The 13,476-nt window shown below is 58.5% G+C and overlaps 1 protein-coding gene across 2 annotated transcripts in view; it reads left to right on the forward strand.

The window, feature by feature from the left end:
- The window catches only part of LOC140395729 (ras-associating and dilute domain-containing protein-like), a 156,511-nt gene extending 149,218 nt beyond the window's left edge, over positions 1–7,293 (forward strand). For both annotated transcript variants that reach the window (XM_072483874.1, XM_072483875.1), the window contains exon 12: positions 5,690–7,293. In XM_072483874.1, coding sequence (XP_072339975.1) covers positions 5,690–5,994 — 305 coding nt within the window. In that variant the 3' untranslated portion in view covers positions 5,995–7,293. The remainder of the gene's footprint in view (positions 1–5,689) is intronic.
- The last annotated feature ends 6,183 nt before the right edge of the window (positions 7,294–13,476 follow it).

A 13,476-nucleotide genomic window follows, 5' to 3' on the forward strand; every position in this document is an offset into this window, starting at 1 on the left:
ATAAAACACACAGATCAACATCGTACACTTATATCGCAAATTCCCCAATGTACAAACCCCCCCGTGAAACAATAATAAACACATACCCGAACCCCCCCCCCCCCCCCGCCCGGGTTGCTGCTGCTGCTGACCACCTCCTAACATTCCACTAGAAAGCCTAGGAACGGTTGTCACCGCCTGAAGAACCCCTGCACAGACCCTCGCAAGGCAAACTTTACCCTCTCCAATTTAATGAACCCTGCCATGTCGCTGATCCAGGCTTCCACGCTCGGGGGCCTCGCATCCTTCCACTGTAGCAAAATCCTCCGCCGGGCTGCCAGGGACGCAAAGGCCAGAATACCGGCCTCTTTCGCCTCCTGCACTCCCGGCTCGTCCGATATCCCAAATAATGCTAACCCCAGCTCGGCTTGACCCGGGTGTTCACCACCTTAGACACAGTCCTCGCAACGGCCCTCCAAAACCCATCCAGCGCCAGACACGCCCAGAACATATGGGCGTGGTTTGCTGGGCTCCCCGAGCACCTCACACACCTGTCCTCTACCCAATAAACCTACTCAACCTCGCCCCTGTCATATGCGCTCTGTGAAGAACCTTAAATTGTATCAGGCTAAGCCTGGCGCAAGAGGAGGAAGAATTAACCCTACCCAGGGCGTCCGCCCACGCACCCTCGTCTGTCTCCTCCCCAGGCTCCTCCTCCCATTTACCCTTTAGCTCCTCCGCCGAGGTCACCTCCTCTTCCTGCATCTCCTGATAGACCGCTGACCTTGCCTTCTCCAACCCATACCCACGAGAGCACCCTATCCTGGATCCTGAGTGCTGGAAGCAGCGGGAACTCCCTCATCTGCCGTCTTACAAACGCCCTTACCTGCATGTACCTGAAGGCGTTTCCGGGCGGCAGCCCAAATGTCTCGTCCAGCGCCCCAAGGCTCGCAAACGTCCCATCTAAAAACAGGTCCCCCATCCTTCTAATCCCTGCCCGATGCCAGCTCAGAAACCCCCCCATCCATTCTACCCGGGATGAACCGATGGTTCTCTCAGATCGGGAACCAAACCGAGGCCTCTACCTCACCCCTGTGGCGCCTCCACTGTCCCCAAATTTTCAGAGTCGCCGCCACCACCGGACTCGTGGTGTACCTTGTCGGCGGGAGCGGCAACTGTGCCGTCACCAGCGCTCTCAGGCTTGTGGCGACACAGGACGCCATCACCAGCCTCTTCTTAGCCACCCCTCCACCTCCATTACCCACTTACGGATCATCGCCACATTGGAAGCCCAGTAGTACCCACTTAGATTGGGCAACGCTAGCCCTCCTCTGTCCCTGCTATGCTCCAGAAACACCCTTTTTACCCTTGGGGTCTTATTCGCCCACACAAATCCCATGATGCTCCTGCTGACCCGTTTAAAAAAGGCCTTAGGGATCAGGTTGGGAAGGCACTGGAACACAAAGAGGAACCTCGGGAGTACCGTCATTTTCACCGACTGCACCCTACTCGCCAACGACAGTGGCAGCGTATCCCACCTTTTAAACTCCTTCTCCATCTGCTCCACAAGCCGCGTCAAGTTGAGCTTGTGCAGGGCCCCCCAGCTCCTGGCCACCTGGATCCCCAGATACCGAAAGCTCCTTTCCGCCCTCTTCAGCGGATGCTCGTCTATCTCCCTTCCCTGGTCCCCTGGGTGTATCACAAAGAGCTCACTCTTCCCTCCGTTAAGCTTATATCCGGAAAAGTCCCCAAACTTCCTGAGGATCCGCATAACCTCCGGCATCCCCCCACTGGGTCCGCCACATACAGTAACAGGTCATCGGCATACAGCGACACCTGGTGTTCCTCCCCCCCGCCCCCCGAACCAGTCCCCTCCAGTTCCTGGACTCCCTTAGAGCCATAGCCAAAGGCTCAATTGCCAATGCGAACAACAAGGGGGATAGGGGACACCCCTGCCTCGTCCCCCGGTACAGCCGAAAGTGCTCCGACCTCCACCGGTTGAGGAGCCTCCGCACATTGGTGTTCAGATGCCCATCCCTCACAAATCCCATCTAGTCCTCGTGAATCACCCCCGGGACACAGTCCTCAATTCTGGTAGCCAACACCTTCGCCAACAACTTCGCGTCGACGTTGAGGAGCGAGATCGGCCTGTACGACCCATGCTGTAATGGGTCCTTGTCCCGCTTCAGGATCAGCGAGATCAGCGCCCTGGACATCGTTGGGGGCAGACTCCCCCCTCCCTCGCCTCATTGAAAGTCCTCACTAGTAGTGGGCCCAACGGGTCCATGTACTTCCGGTAGAATTCCACCGAAAACCCATCCAGCCCCGGGGCCTTCCCTGCCTGCATGCTCCCCAACCCCTTAACCAGCTCCTCCAGCCCTACCGGTGCCCCAATCCAACCACCTGCTCCTCCTCCACCCTCGGGAACCTCAGCCGATCCAAAAATCGGTGCATCCCCCCTCCCCGTCGGGGGCTCAGACCTATACAGCCCCTCATAGAAGTCCCTGAATACCCCATTTATTCCAACGCACTCCGCACCGTGTTCCCCCCTCTATCCCTAACTCCCCCAATCTCCCTCGCTGCCTGCTGCTTCTGAAGCTGATGTGCCAGCATCCGGCTAGCCTACTCCCCATATTCATACACCGCCCCTTGCGCTTTCCTCCACTGCACCTCTGCCTTCCTGGTAGTCAACAGGTCGAATTCGGCCTGGAGGCTTCATCGCTCCTTGAATAATCTCTCCTCGGGGGGCCTCTGCATATCTCCTATCCACCCTTAATATCTCCCCCACCAATATCTCCCTCTCTCTCCTCTCCTTTCTCTGCTTATGGGCCCAAGTGGAGATTAGCTCTCCCCTAATCACCGCCTTCAGTGCCTCCCAGATCACCCCCACCTGCACCTCCCCATTATCGTTAGCCTCTAGATAGCTTTCAATGCACCCCCGGATCCGCCCGCTCACCTCCTCATCCGCCAGCAAGCCCACATCCAGGTGCCACAGCGGGCGCTGGTCCCTCTCCTCCCCTAGCTCCAGCTCCACCCAATGCGGGGCATGGTCTGAGATGGCTATGGCCGAATATTCCGTGCCCTCCACTCTCGGGATTAGTGCTCTACTCATAATGAAGAAGTCTATCCGGGAGTAGGCTTTATGGATGTGGGAAAAAAAGGAAAATTCCCTGGTCCCCGGCCTGGCAAACCTCCATGGGTCCACTCCTCCCATCTGGTCCATAAACCCCCTCAGCACCTTGGCCGCTGCCGGCCTCTTACCCGTCCTGGACTTAGAGCGGTCCAGTGCTGGGTCCAACACCGTGTTGAATTCCCCCCACCCCATTATCAAACTCCTTGTCTCCAGGTCCGGAATCCGACCCAACATACGCCTCATGAACCCAGCATCGTCCCAATTTGGGGCGTATACATTCACTAATACCACCCGCACCCCCTGCAGCTTACCACTCACCATCACATACCGACCTCCATTGTCTGCCACGATGTTCAGCGCCTCAAACGACACCCACTTCCCCACCAAAATCGCCATCCCTCGATTCTTCGCGTCCAACCCCGAGTGGAACACCTGCCGTACCCACCCCTTTCTCAGCCTAACCTGATCTGCCACCCTCAAATGCGTCTCCTGGAGCATAACCACATCTGCCTTCAGTCCCTTCAGGTGCACGAACACACGGGCCCTCTTGACCGGCCCGTTCAGGCCTCTCATATTTCAAGTTATCAGTCGGATCAGGGGGCTTCACCCACCCCCCCTCCTCCTTCCGACTAGCCATTTCCCTTTCTAGGCCAGCCACGTGCCCGCGCCTCCCGCACCCTCCATTCCCCCAGGCGGCAGACCCCCGCCCCGACTCTCTCTCCAAACTCCAGCTCCCCTTTGGCCAATGCAGCAGCATCCCAGTCCGTCGCCCCCCTAGCTGTATTGCTCCCCCCATGGCACTCCCGTAAGTCTGCTGACCCTGGCCTCTCCCGCCACTCCGTCGACCCCCCAGTGTGAGAATCCCTCCTGCCCCTCCTGGTAGTCAGCGTGCGCTCCTCTCCAACACTGCCCTTCCCGCCCCGGCCCTGCCCCCTTCCTTCCCTAGCGCGGGAAAAAGCCCACGCTTTCCCACCAAGCCGGCCACGCCCTCTCTGGCGCAGCTCCCTTTTGCGGCCTTTTCTCTGCTCCCCCACCTCGGGCCACCCATTCCCCCCCCCCCCAGGCGGGGCCCCGTCCTTCCAACCACAGACGCCCACACTCTCACACAACCCCCACTTCGAACCGTTTGCCCAACCCCACCCAGCACCAAAGAAAACAGAACAGAACATCCCCCAAAACCCGATAACCACAATAACCCCCCCCTCGACACCCCCTCCCAACAAACCCTCAGTCCGTGTCCAACTTTTCGGCCTGGATAAAAGTCCACGCCTCCTCCGGCGTCTCAAAGTAATGGTGCCGGTCCTTGAACGTGACCCACAGTTGTGCCGGCTGCAGCATCCCGAATTTCACCCCCTTCCGATGCAGAACCGCCTTAGCCCGGTTGTACCTGGCCCTCTTCTTGGCCACCTCCGCGCTCCAGTCCTGATATATACGGATCTCTGCGTTCTCCCACCTGCTGCTCCACTCCTTTTTAGCCCATCTCAGGACACACTCCCTGTCCACAAAGCGGTGGAACCTCACCACTACCGCCCACGGCGGCTCATTGGCCTTGGGCCTCCTCGCCAGGACTCGGTGAGCCCCATCCAGCTCCAGGGGCCTCGGGAAAGCTCCCGCGCCCATCAACGTGTTCATCGTCGTGGCCACGTATGCTCCAGCATCCGACTCCTCCACTCCCTCCGGGAGACCCAGAATCCAAAAGTTCTTCCTCCTCGGCCGATTCTCCATGTCTTCAAACTTTTCTTGCCACTTCTTGTGCAGCGCCTTGTGCGCCTCCACCTTCACCGCCAGGCCTAAGGTCTCGTCCTCGTTCTCCGAGGCCTTTTGCCGCACCTCCCGGATCGCCGCCCCTTGGGCCTTCTGGGTCTCGACCAGCTTGTCGATCGAAGCCTTCATCGGCTCCAGCAGCTCTGCCTTCAGGTCTGCAAAACAGCGCTTGAGGAACTCCTGCTGCTCTTGCGACCATTGCGCCCACGCTGCCTGGTCTCCACCCGCTGCCATCTTGGTTCTCCTCCCTTACACTTTTCGCTGCACCAAAATCTCTTTTTTCACCGCTCCACTCCTGGTCCAATCCAGACAGTGCCAGGGGAATCGTACTGTTGCCTTCCCACACCGGGAACTGTCGAACAAATGCCGCTGGGGCCCCTAGAAAGAGCCCAAAAGTCCGTTTCTGACGGGAGCTGCCGAACGTGCGACTTAGCTCCGCATAGCCGCAACCAGAAGTCCAGGATATTGAACTTGATGATCAGCCATGATAATGAATGGTGGAGCAGGCTCGAAGGGCCGAATGGCCTCCTGCTGCTCCTATTTTCTGTGTACCTGCGTGTAAACTTCAGTCCTGCTCACTGACTCTCATTACCATATTTACTGTCAGAAATTCAGAAGGAATCCTGTAGCGAATGATGTGGGCGTGAGCTTTATATAATGAACGTGAATTGTGGTGGGGGGGGAATGAGTGTTTTTTACCCCCTTTATGGAGGGAGTGATAAAGCTGTTCTTGCATTGTAATGGATGTCTAGGATTAGTGCTGATCACCTCAGTACATTGCACCCACTAACGGATCTGCATTCTTGTCCTCAGCTGACATCCTGGAAAGCTTTGACAATCACCCGCCCCTGATCCTGCCTTCTAGTGTTTTCCATATCGAGCTTGGCAAGCCCATTGCTCACCACCTGGGCCTCCCTTCACAGCTGGAGCGGATCAAGGAATTTCTCCAGAGCCTGGAGCAGCCGGAGGTTCCGGCAGCTCCTGAGCAGAGCAGTGGAAACCAATCCCAACAGGTAAACAATCGCTGTCACACGGAGGATTCAAGCAAGCACGGTGACTCGGTGTGGAGAGAAGCTCACACACAGATTCGAGGTTCTTTACCAACTAACTTGCTTTGAACAATATCGTGCTTGTGTAATAATGTGGTTCTAAGTTTTCAAAAAAACCTCGAGGAACATTTCTTTGAATCTGTTTCCTCTTTTAGTGACAGTTTTAAATTGCAAGGTAATTTTGCAGGGCTGTGGGGAAGAGCAGAGAGGGAAACTGATTGGATCGCGCTTTCAAATAGCCAGCACAATGATCTGGACCGTCGCCTCTTGGGCTGTATCATTCGACGGTGATATCTGTCTCTCAGTTAACCCCAACCAGAGAAAATAGTTATCTCACTTCACTCGATGAATACTTTCTAATTTCAAAAATCTTGTTTAAATCTCCCCTTAGCAATCTCCATTCCAATAGAAAGTCAGATTGTTTCATGTCTCTCTTTAGATCCTTAGTTTCCTGTCATAGGTTTACCATATTGATTATTGGTTCCCTGACAATTACCTCTCATTTGCTCCTGAGATATAAACTTCAGAGTTCATTGTGTTTACACAGGATCTCTCTGTGATGTCACAGAGAAGGCCAGCACCATTTTCCAGGATATAATATTTTTTTAAATAATAATGTTTATTGTCACCAGTAGGCTGACATTAACACTGCAATGAAGTTACTGTGAAAAGCCCCCAGTCGTCACATTCCGGCGCCTGTTCGGGTACACAGAGGGAGAATTCAGAATGTCCAATTCACCTAACAGCACATCTTTCGGGACTTGTGGGAGGAAACCGGAGCACCCGGAGGAAACCCACACAGACACGGGGAGAACGTGCAGACTCCGCACAGACAGTGACCCAAGCCGGAATCGAACCTGGGACCCTGGTGCTGTGAAGCAACTGTGCTATCCACCGTGCTACCGTGCTGCCCACTTGATCTGACTTAAACATTTCTTTGGGAATTTTCATGGAAATTGGGAATGGGAAGGTGGTAATTGTGACCCCCAAAGCCTCACGCATTATTAGTTGGGCGGGTGTGCACGGTGTGTGTAGAGGCAAACTGACCTTTTGCCAGAGTGTCAAACTTTACCAGCATACTCGCCTAATTTACCAAACAGCCAAAAAGCCAGACCATTGAGCCTTTAATCATTTCACGAGCAGGCAAGGTCTCCACTGTGTTCCAAAAATGATCCTGCCGTTTAAAGACATTCAGCATGTGTGTAAATGTAGTTTGTAATCTATTCCTGCAACACAGCACATAAAGGTTGAGGTTTCAGAGGTCGTGAATCTGTTACTGTGTCATTATTATACTCTATCAGGTACTGTCACTCTGTATATAAAACATGACGTTATCTGTGTGTACCCGCCAATATTAAACACAGAGTGTTGCTCACATTGATCAATCTTGTAATTACTGTATTGAAAATTGTTCAGAGTTTGATTTTCCTCCAGACTAGCTTCCGACCACTGGTGATGCAAAGTATCATAAATGTGACAAAATCAAGGCGAATATCAGCCCACACACACCCAAAGATGGTAAACGTATCACTGCAAACATTCCAGATTCCTCGCCCTGCATCCTCGATTCTGGACCATTTACAGATGGAATCATAGAATTCACAGTGCAGGAGGCCATTCGGCCTATCGAGTCTGCACCAGCCCTTGGAGAGATAATCCCACCTAAACCCATACCTCCATTCTATCCCCGTAACCTAACCTTTTTGGACACTAAGGGCAATTTAGCAGGGCCAGTCCACCTAATCTGCACATCTGTGGACTGTGGGAGGAAACCCACACAGACACGGGGAGAACGTGCAGATTCCGCACAGACAGTCACCCAAGCCGGGAATCGAACCCGGGATCCTGGAGCTGTGAAGCAACAGTGCTAACCAGTGTGCTACTCTTAAATGAGGGTGGGCTGATGATCTCTTTCTCATCAGACCTTAGAGAATCTAGTTAAGTGTGCAGGGATCGCAGACTCCAACGTATAGATTTCACATTGTCCCACTGGTCTCTGCACCTGGCAACTTCCAGCGTTTTCTCACAGTTACATCAATTCATGTGTTCATTTCACAGTGGCAAGATTGAAATGCGAAATCTGTTGATCTTCAATCAAATTACACCAGACCTAATGGGGGAGGTGGGTGGCAGAGAGGGGGGCATGGGTCAGATTGCAGAACGAGATGAACGACACTGACAGGAGGTATGGTAAATCAGGAAGTCGTGATCAGGGTAAACTGTGAGTCTGAAGGAGGCAGGACCCAGGGGCGGTTGAGTGAAGGGAGAATTTCCACAGATTGCCATTCTTGGATGGAAGGTTCAAGTAGCAGACGGAGCAATAAGTCTGCAGTTCCACACAAAACGGGATTCCGATAGAATTCCTCCGAGTGCAGGCATGTGACTGATGCTGAGGTTAGTCCGTGTTGGAGCTGGGTGTGTGTGAACAGTCTTAGTCACAAATATACATTTCATCCATTGACTTCCTTTTGCCAACATCACAGTTTCATTATGTGGTGGGCAGGCTGACTGTCCTTGTCCTCAGTAACTGCACGGAGAAATCACTTTCTGCTGATTCCAACATCAAGAAAGAACTTGCATTTTCGTAGCACTTTTCACAATTGAGGTACCCTCAATAACGAAGCTTAGAGATTAAACTGTAAAGAAGGCTTTATTAGACTAAGAACTATGTTAGAGCTGAGACAAGTGCTGACTGCTACACAGCCCATGAGGCAGCCCTTTATATTTGGCTCACAGATGGGCGGAGCCAGAGGCGGAGTCCCCAGGGTTCCAAGCCCAGGCTTAAAGGGGACATCACCTTACATGATGATAAGGCAGTAACCGTTCATCACAACATTGTTCCAAAGTGTTACAGCCAATGAGGTACTTTTTAAAAGTGTAATGTAGGGACAGACGGCAGTCAATTTACACAAAGCAAGGCCCCAGAATCCTGCCATCAAACAATCAGTAGTTAATACCTTCTTTTTAATATAAATTTAGAGAACCCAATTGGGCGGGGGGTCCCGGCGGGATGGAGTGGCGGGAACCACTCCGGCGTCGGTCCGCACCTTGAGGGGCTAGGCCCGCGCCGGAGTGGTTTGCGCTCCGCCGGCTGGCAGGAAAGGCCTTTGGTCTTCGCCGGGCGACGCATGCGCGGGAGCGTCAGCGGCTGCTGACGTCATCCCCACGCATGCGCAGGGGAGGGGGTCTCATCCGCCTCCACCATAGTGAAGACCATGGCGAAGGCGGAAGAAAAAGAGTGCCCCCACGGCACAGGCCCGATCGCGGGCCAGTCCACCGTGGGGGCACCCCCCTGGGGCCAGATTGCCCTGCGCGCCCCCCCCAGGACCCCGGAGCCCGCCCGCGGCGCCTTGTCCCGCCGTTCAAAAGGTGGTTTAATCCACGCCGGCGGGAGAGGGTTGACAGCGGCGGGACTTCGGACCATCGCGGGCCGGAGAACCGCCGGGGGTGGGCCCGCCGACCGGCGTGATTCCCGCCCCCGCCGAATCTCTGGTGGCGGAGAATTCGGGACACGGCGGGGGCGGGATTCATGCCCGCCCCCGGCGATTCTCTGACCTGGTGGGGGCTCGGAGAATCTCGTCCATTATTTTTTTTCCAATTTAGGGGCAATTTAGCGCGGCCAATCCGCCTACCCTGCACATCTTTGGGTTGTGGGGGTGAGACCCACACAGACACGGGGAGACTGTGCAAACTCCACACGGACAGTGACCCAGGGCCGGGATTCGAACCCGGGTCCTCAGCGCCGCAGTCGCAGTGCTAACCCACTGTGCCACCGTGCTGCCCCCAGTTGATACCTTTAAATAAAATAAAAAACATTTATTGTCACAAGTAGGCTTATATTAACACTGCAAGGAAGTTACTGTGAAAAGCCCCTAGTTGCCACATTCCGGCGCCTGTTCGGGTACAGAGGGAGAATTCAGAATTCTCAGCTGGTACGGGAATTGAACCCACGCTGCTGGCCTTGCTCTGCATCACAAACCAGCTGGTGTTTGTTGACGAGGAAGAACAGCCCAACTCCGCTTCGAAATAGTTTGAAGGCAGTTGGGGCCTCGGCTTAATTCCTTATCCAAAAAGCAGTGCCTCTGGCAGTGTGGCTCTCCCGAAAGCCGTCATTGTGAATGGCAATCCAGATTATATACTCAGTCTCTGGAGACTCGTGTCTCTGCTGTGGGCCCCACGCCCTCCCTCTGGCACCCACAGGCCCCACGCCCTCCCTCTGCCACCCACAGGCCCCACGCCCTCCCTCTGCCACCCACAGGCCCCACGCCCTCTCTCTGACACCCACAGGCCCCACGCCCTCCCTCTGGCACCCACAGGCCCCACGCCCTCCCTCTGCCACCCACAGGCCCCATGCCCTCTCTCTGACACCCACAGGCCCCACGCCCTCCCTCTGGCACCCTTGGGCCCCACGCCCTCTCTCTGACACCCACTGGCCCCACGCCCTCCCTCTGGCACCCTTGGGCCCCACGCCCTCTCTCTGACACCCACTGGCCCCACGCCCTCTCTCTGACACCCACTGGCCCCACGCCCTCCCTCTGCCACCCACAGGCCCCACGCCCTCCCTCTGCCACCCACAGGCTCCACGCCCTCCCTCTGCCACCCACGGGCCCCATGCCCTCTCTCTGACACCCACAGGCCCCACGCCCTCTCTCTGCCACCCACAGGCCCCACGCCCTCTCTCTGCCACCCACGGGCCCCATGCCCTCTCTCTGCCACCCACGGGCCCCACGCCCTCTCTCTGACACCCACAGGCCCCACGCCCTCTCTCTGCCACCCACAGGCCCCACGCCCTCTCTCTGCCACCCACGGGCCCCATGCCCTCTATCTGCCACCCACGGGCCCCATGCCCTCTCTGACACCCACAGGCCCCATGCCCTCTCTGTGACACCCACGGGCCCCACGCCCTCTCTCTGCCACCCACAGGCCCCTTGCCCTCTCTCTGCCACCCACGGGCCCCATGCCCTCTCTCTGACACCCACGGGCCCCATGCCCTCTCTGACACCCACAGGCCCCATGCCCTCTCTGTGACACCCACGGGCCCCACGCCCTCTCTCTGCCACCCACAGGCCCCTTGCCCTCTCTCTGCCACCCACGGGCCCCATGCCCTCTCTCTGACACCCACGGGCCCCATGCCCTCTCTCTGTCACCCACAGGCCCCTTGCCCTCTCTCTGCCACCCACGGGCCCCATGCCCTCTCTCTGACACCCACGGGCCCCATGCCCTCTGCCACCCACAGGCCCCATGCCCTCTCTCTGCCACCCACGGGCCCCATGACCTCTGCCACCCATGGGCGCCATGCCCTCTCTGCCACCCACGGGCCCCATGCCCTCTGCCACCCATGGGCCCCATGCCCTCTCTCTGCCACCCACTGGCCCTACACCCTCTCTCTGCCACCCACTGGCCCTACACCCTCTCTGCCACACACGGGCCCCACACCCTCTCTCTGACACCCACAGGCCCCATGCTCTCTGCCACCCATGGGCCCCATGCCCTCTCTCTGCCACCCACAGGCCCCTTGCCCTCTCTCTGACACCCACAGGCCCCATGCCCTCTGCCACACATGGCCCCACACCCTCTCTCTGCCACCCATGGGCCCCATGCCCTCTCTCTGCCACCCACTGGCCCACGCCCTCTCTCTGCCACCCACAGGCCCCGTGCCCTCTCTCTGCCACCCATGGGCCCCATGCCCTCTCTCTGACACCCACAGGCCCCACGCCCTCTCTCTGCCACCCACGGGCCCCACGCCCTCTCTCTGACACCCACGGGCCCCACGCCCTCTCTCTGACACCCACGGGCCCCACGCCCTCTCTCTGACACCCACAGACCCTACACCCTCTCTCTGCCACCCACAGGCCCCATGCCCTCTCTCTGCCACCCACAGGCCCCATGCCCTCTGCCACCCATGGGCCCCATGCCCTCTGCCACCCATGGGCCCCATGCCCTCTGCCACCCATGGGCCCCATGCCCTCTCTCTGCCACCCACTGGCCCTACACGCTCTCTGCCACCCATGGGCCCCATGCCCTCTCTCTGCCACCCACAGGCCCCATGCCCCCTCTCTGCCACCCACTGGCCCTACACCCTCTCTCTGCCACCCATGGGCCCCATGCCCTCTGCCACCCATGGGCCCCATGCCCTCTGCCACCCATGGGCCCCATGCCCTCTGCCACCCATGGGCCCCATGCCCTCTGCCACCCATGGGCCCCATGCCCTCTGCCACCCACGGGCCCCATGCCCTCTGCCACCCATGGGCCCCATGCCCTCTGCCACCCACGGGCCCCATGCCCTCTCTCTGACACCCACGGGCCCCATGCCCTCTCTCTGCCACCCACTGGCCCTACACGCTCTCTGCCACCCATGGGCCCCATGCCCTCTCTCTGCCACCCACAGGCCCCATGCCCCCTCTCTGCCACCCACTGGCCCTACACCCTCTCTCTGCCACCCATGGGCCCCATGCCCTCTGCCACCCATGGGCCCCATGCCCTCTGCCACCCACGGGCCCCATGCCCTCTGCCACCCATGGGCCCCATGCCCTCTGCCACCCACGGGCCCCATGCCCTCTCTCTGACACCCACGGGCCCCATGCCCTCTCTCTGCCACCCACTGGCCCTACACGCTCTCTGCCACCCATGGGCCCCATGCCCTCTCTCTGCCACCCACAGGCCCCATGCCCCCTCTCTGCCACCCACTGGCCCTACACCCTCTCTCTGCCACCCATGGGCCCCATGCCCTCTGCCACCCATGGGCCCCATGCCCTCTGCCACCCATGGGCCCCATGCCCTCTGCCACCCATGGGCCCCATGCCCTCTGCCACCCATGGGCCCCATGCCCTCTGCCACCCACGGGCCCCATGCCCTCTGCCACCCATGGGCCCCATGCCCTCTGCCACCCACGGGCCCCATGCCCTCTCTCTGCCACCCACGGGCCCCATGCCCTCTCTCTGACACCCACAGGCCCCATGCCCTCTCTCTGACACCCACAGGCCCTATGCCCTCTCTCTGACACCCACGGGCCCCATGCCCTCTGCCACCCACGGGCCCCACGCCCTCTGACACCCACAGGCCCCACGCCCTCTCTCTGCCACCCACGGGCCCCATGCCCTCTCTCTGACACCTATAGGCCCCACACCCTCTCTCTGCCACCCACAGGCCCCATGCCCTCTCTGCCACCCACTGGCCCACGCCCTCTCTCTGCCACCCACAGGCCCCGTGCCCTCTCTCTGCCACCCACGGGCCCCATGCCCTCTCTCTGACACCCACAGGCCCCATGCCCTCTCTCTGCCACCCACGGGCCCCACGCCCTCTCTCTGACACCCACGGGCCCCACGCCCTCTCTCTGACACCCACGGGCCCCACGCCCTCTCTCTGACACCCACGGGCCCCACGCCCTCTCTCTGACACCCACAGACCCTACACCCTCTCTCTGCCACCCACAGGCCCCATGCCCTCTCTCTGCCACCCACAGGCCCCATGCCCTCTGCCACCCATGGGCCCCATGCCCTCTGCCACCCATGGGCCCCATGCCCTCTGCCAGCCATGGGCCCCATGCCCTCT

This window comes from Scyliorhinus torazame, chromosome 18 (genome assembly GCF_047496885.1).
Source record: "Scyliorhinus torazame isolate Kashiwa2021f chromosome 18, sScyTor2.1, whole genome shotgun sequence".
NCBI lineage: Eukaryota > Metazoa > Chordata > Chondrichthyes > Carcharhiniformes > Scyliorhinidae > Scyliorhinus > Scyliorhinus torazame.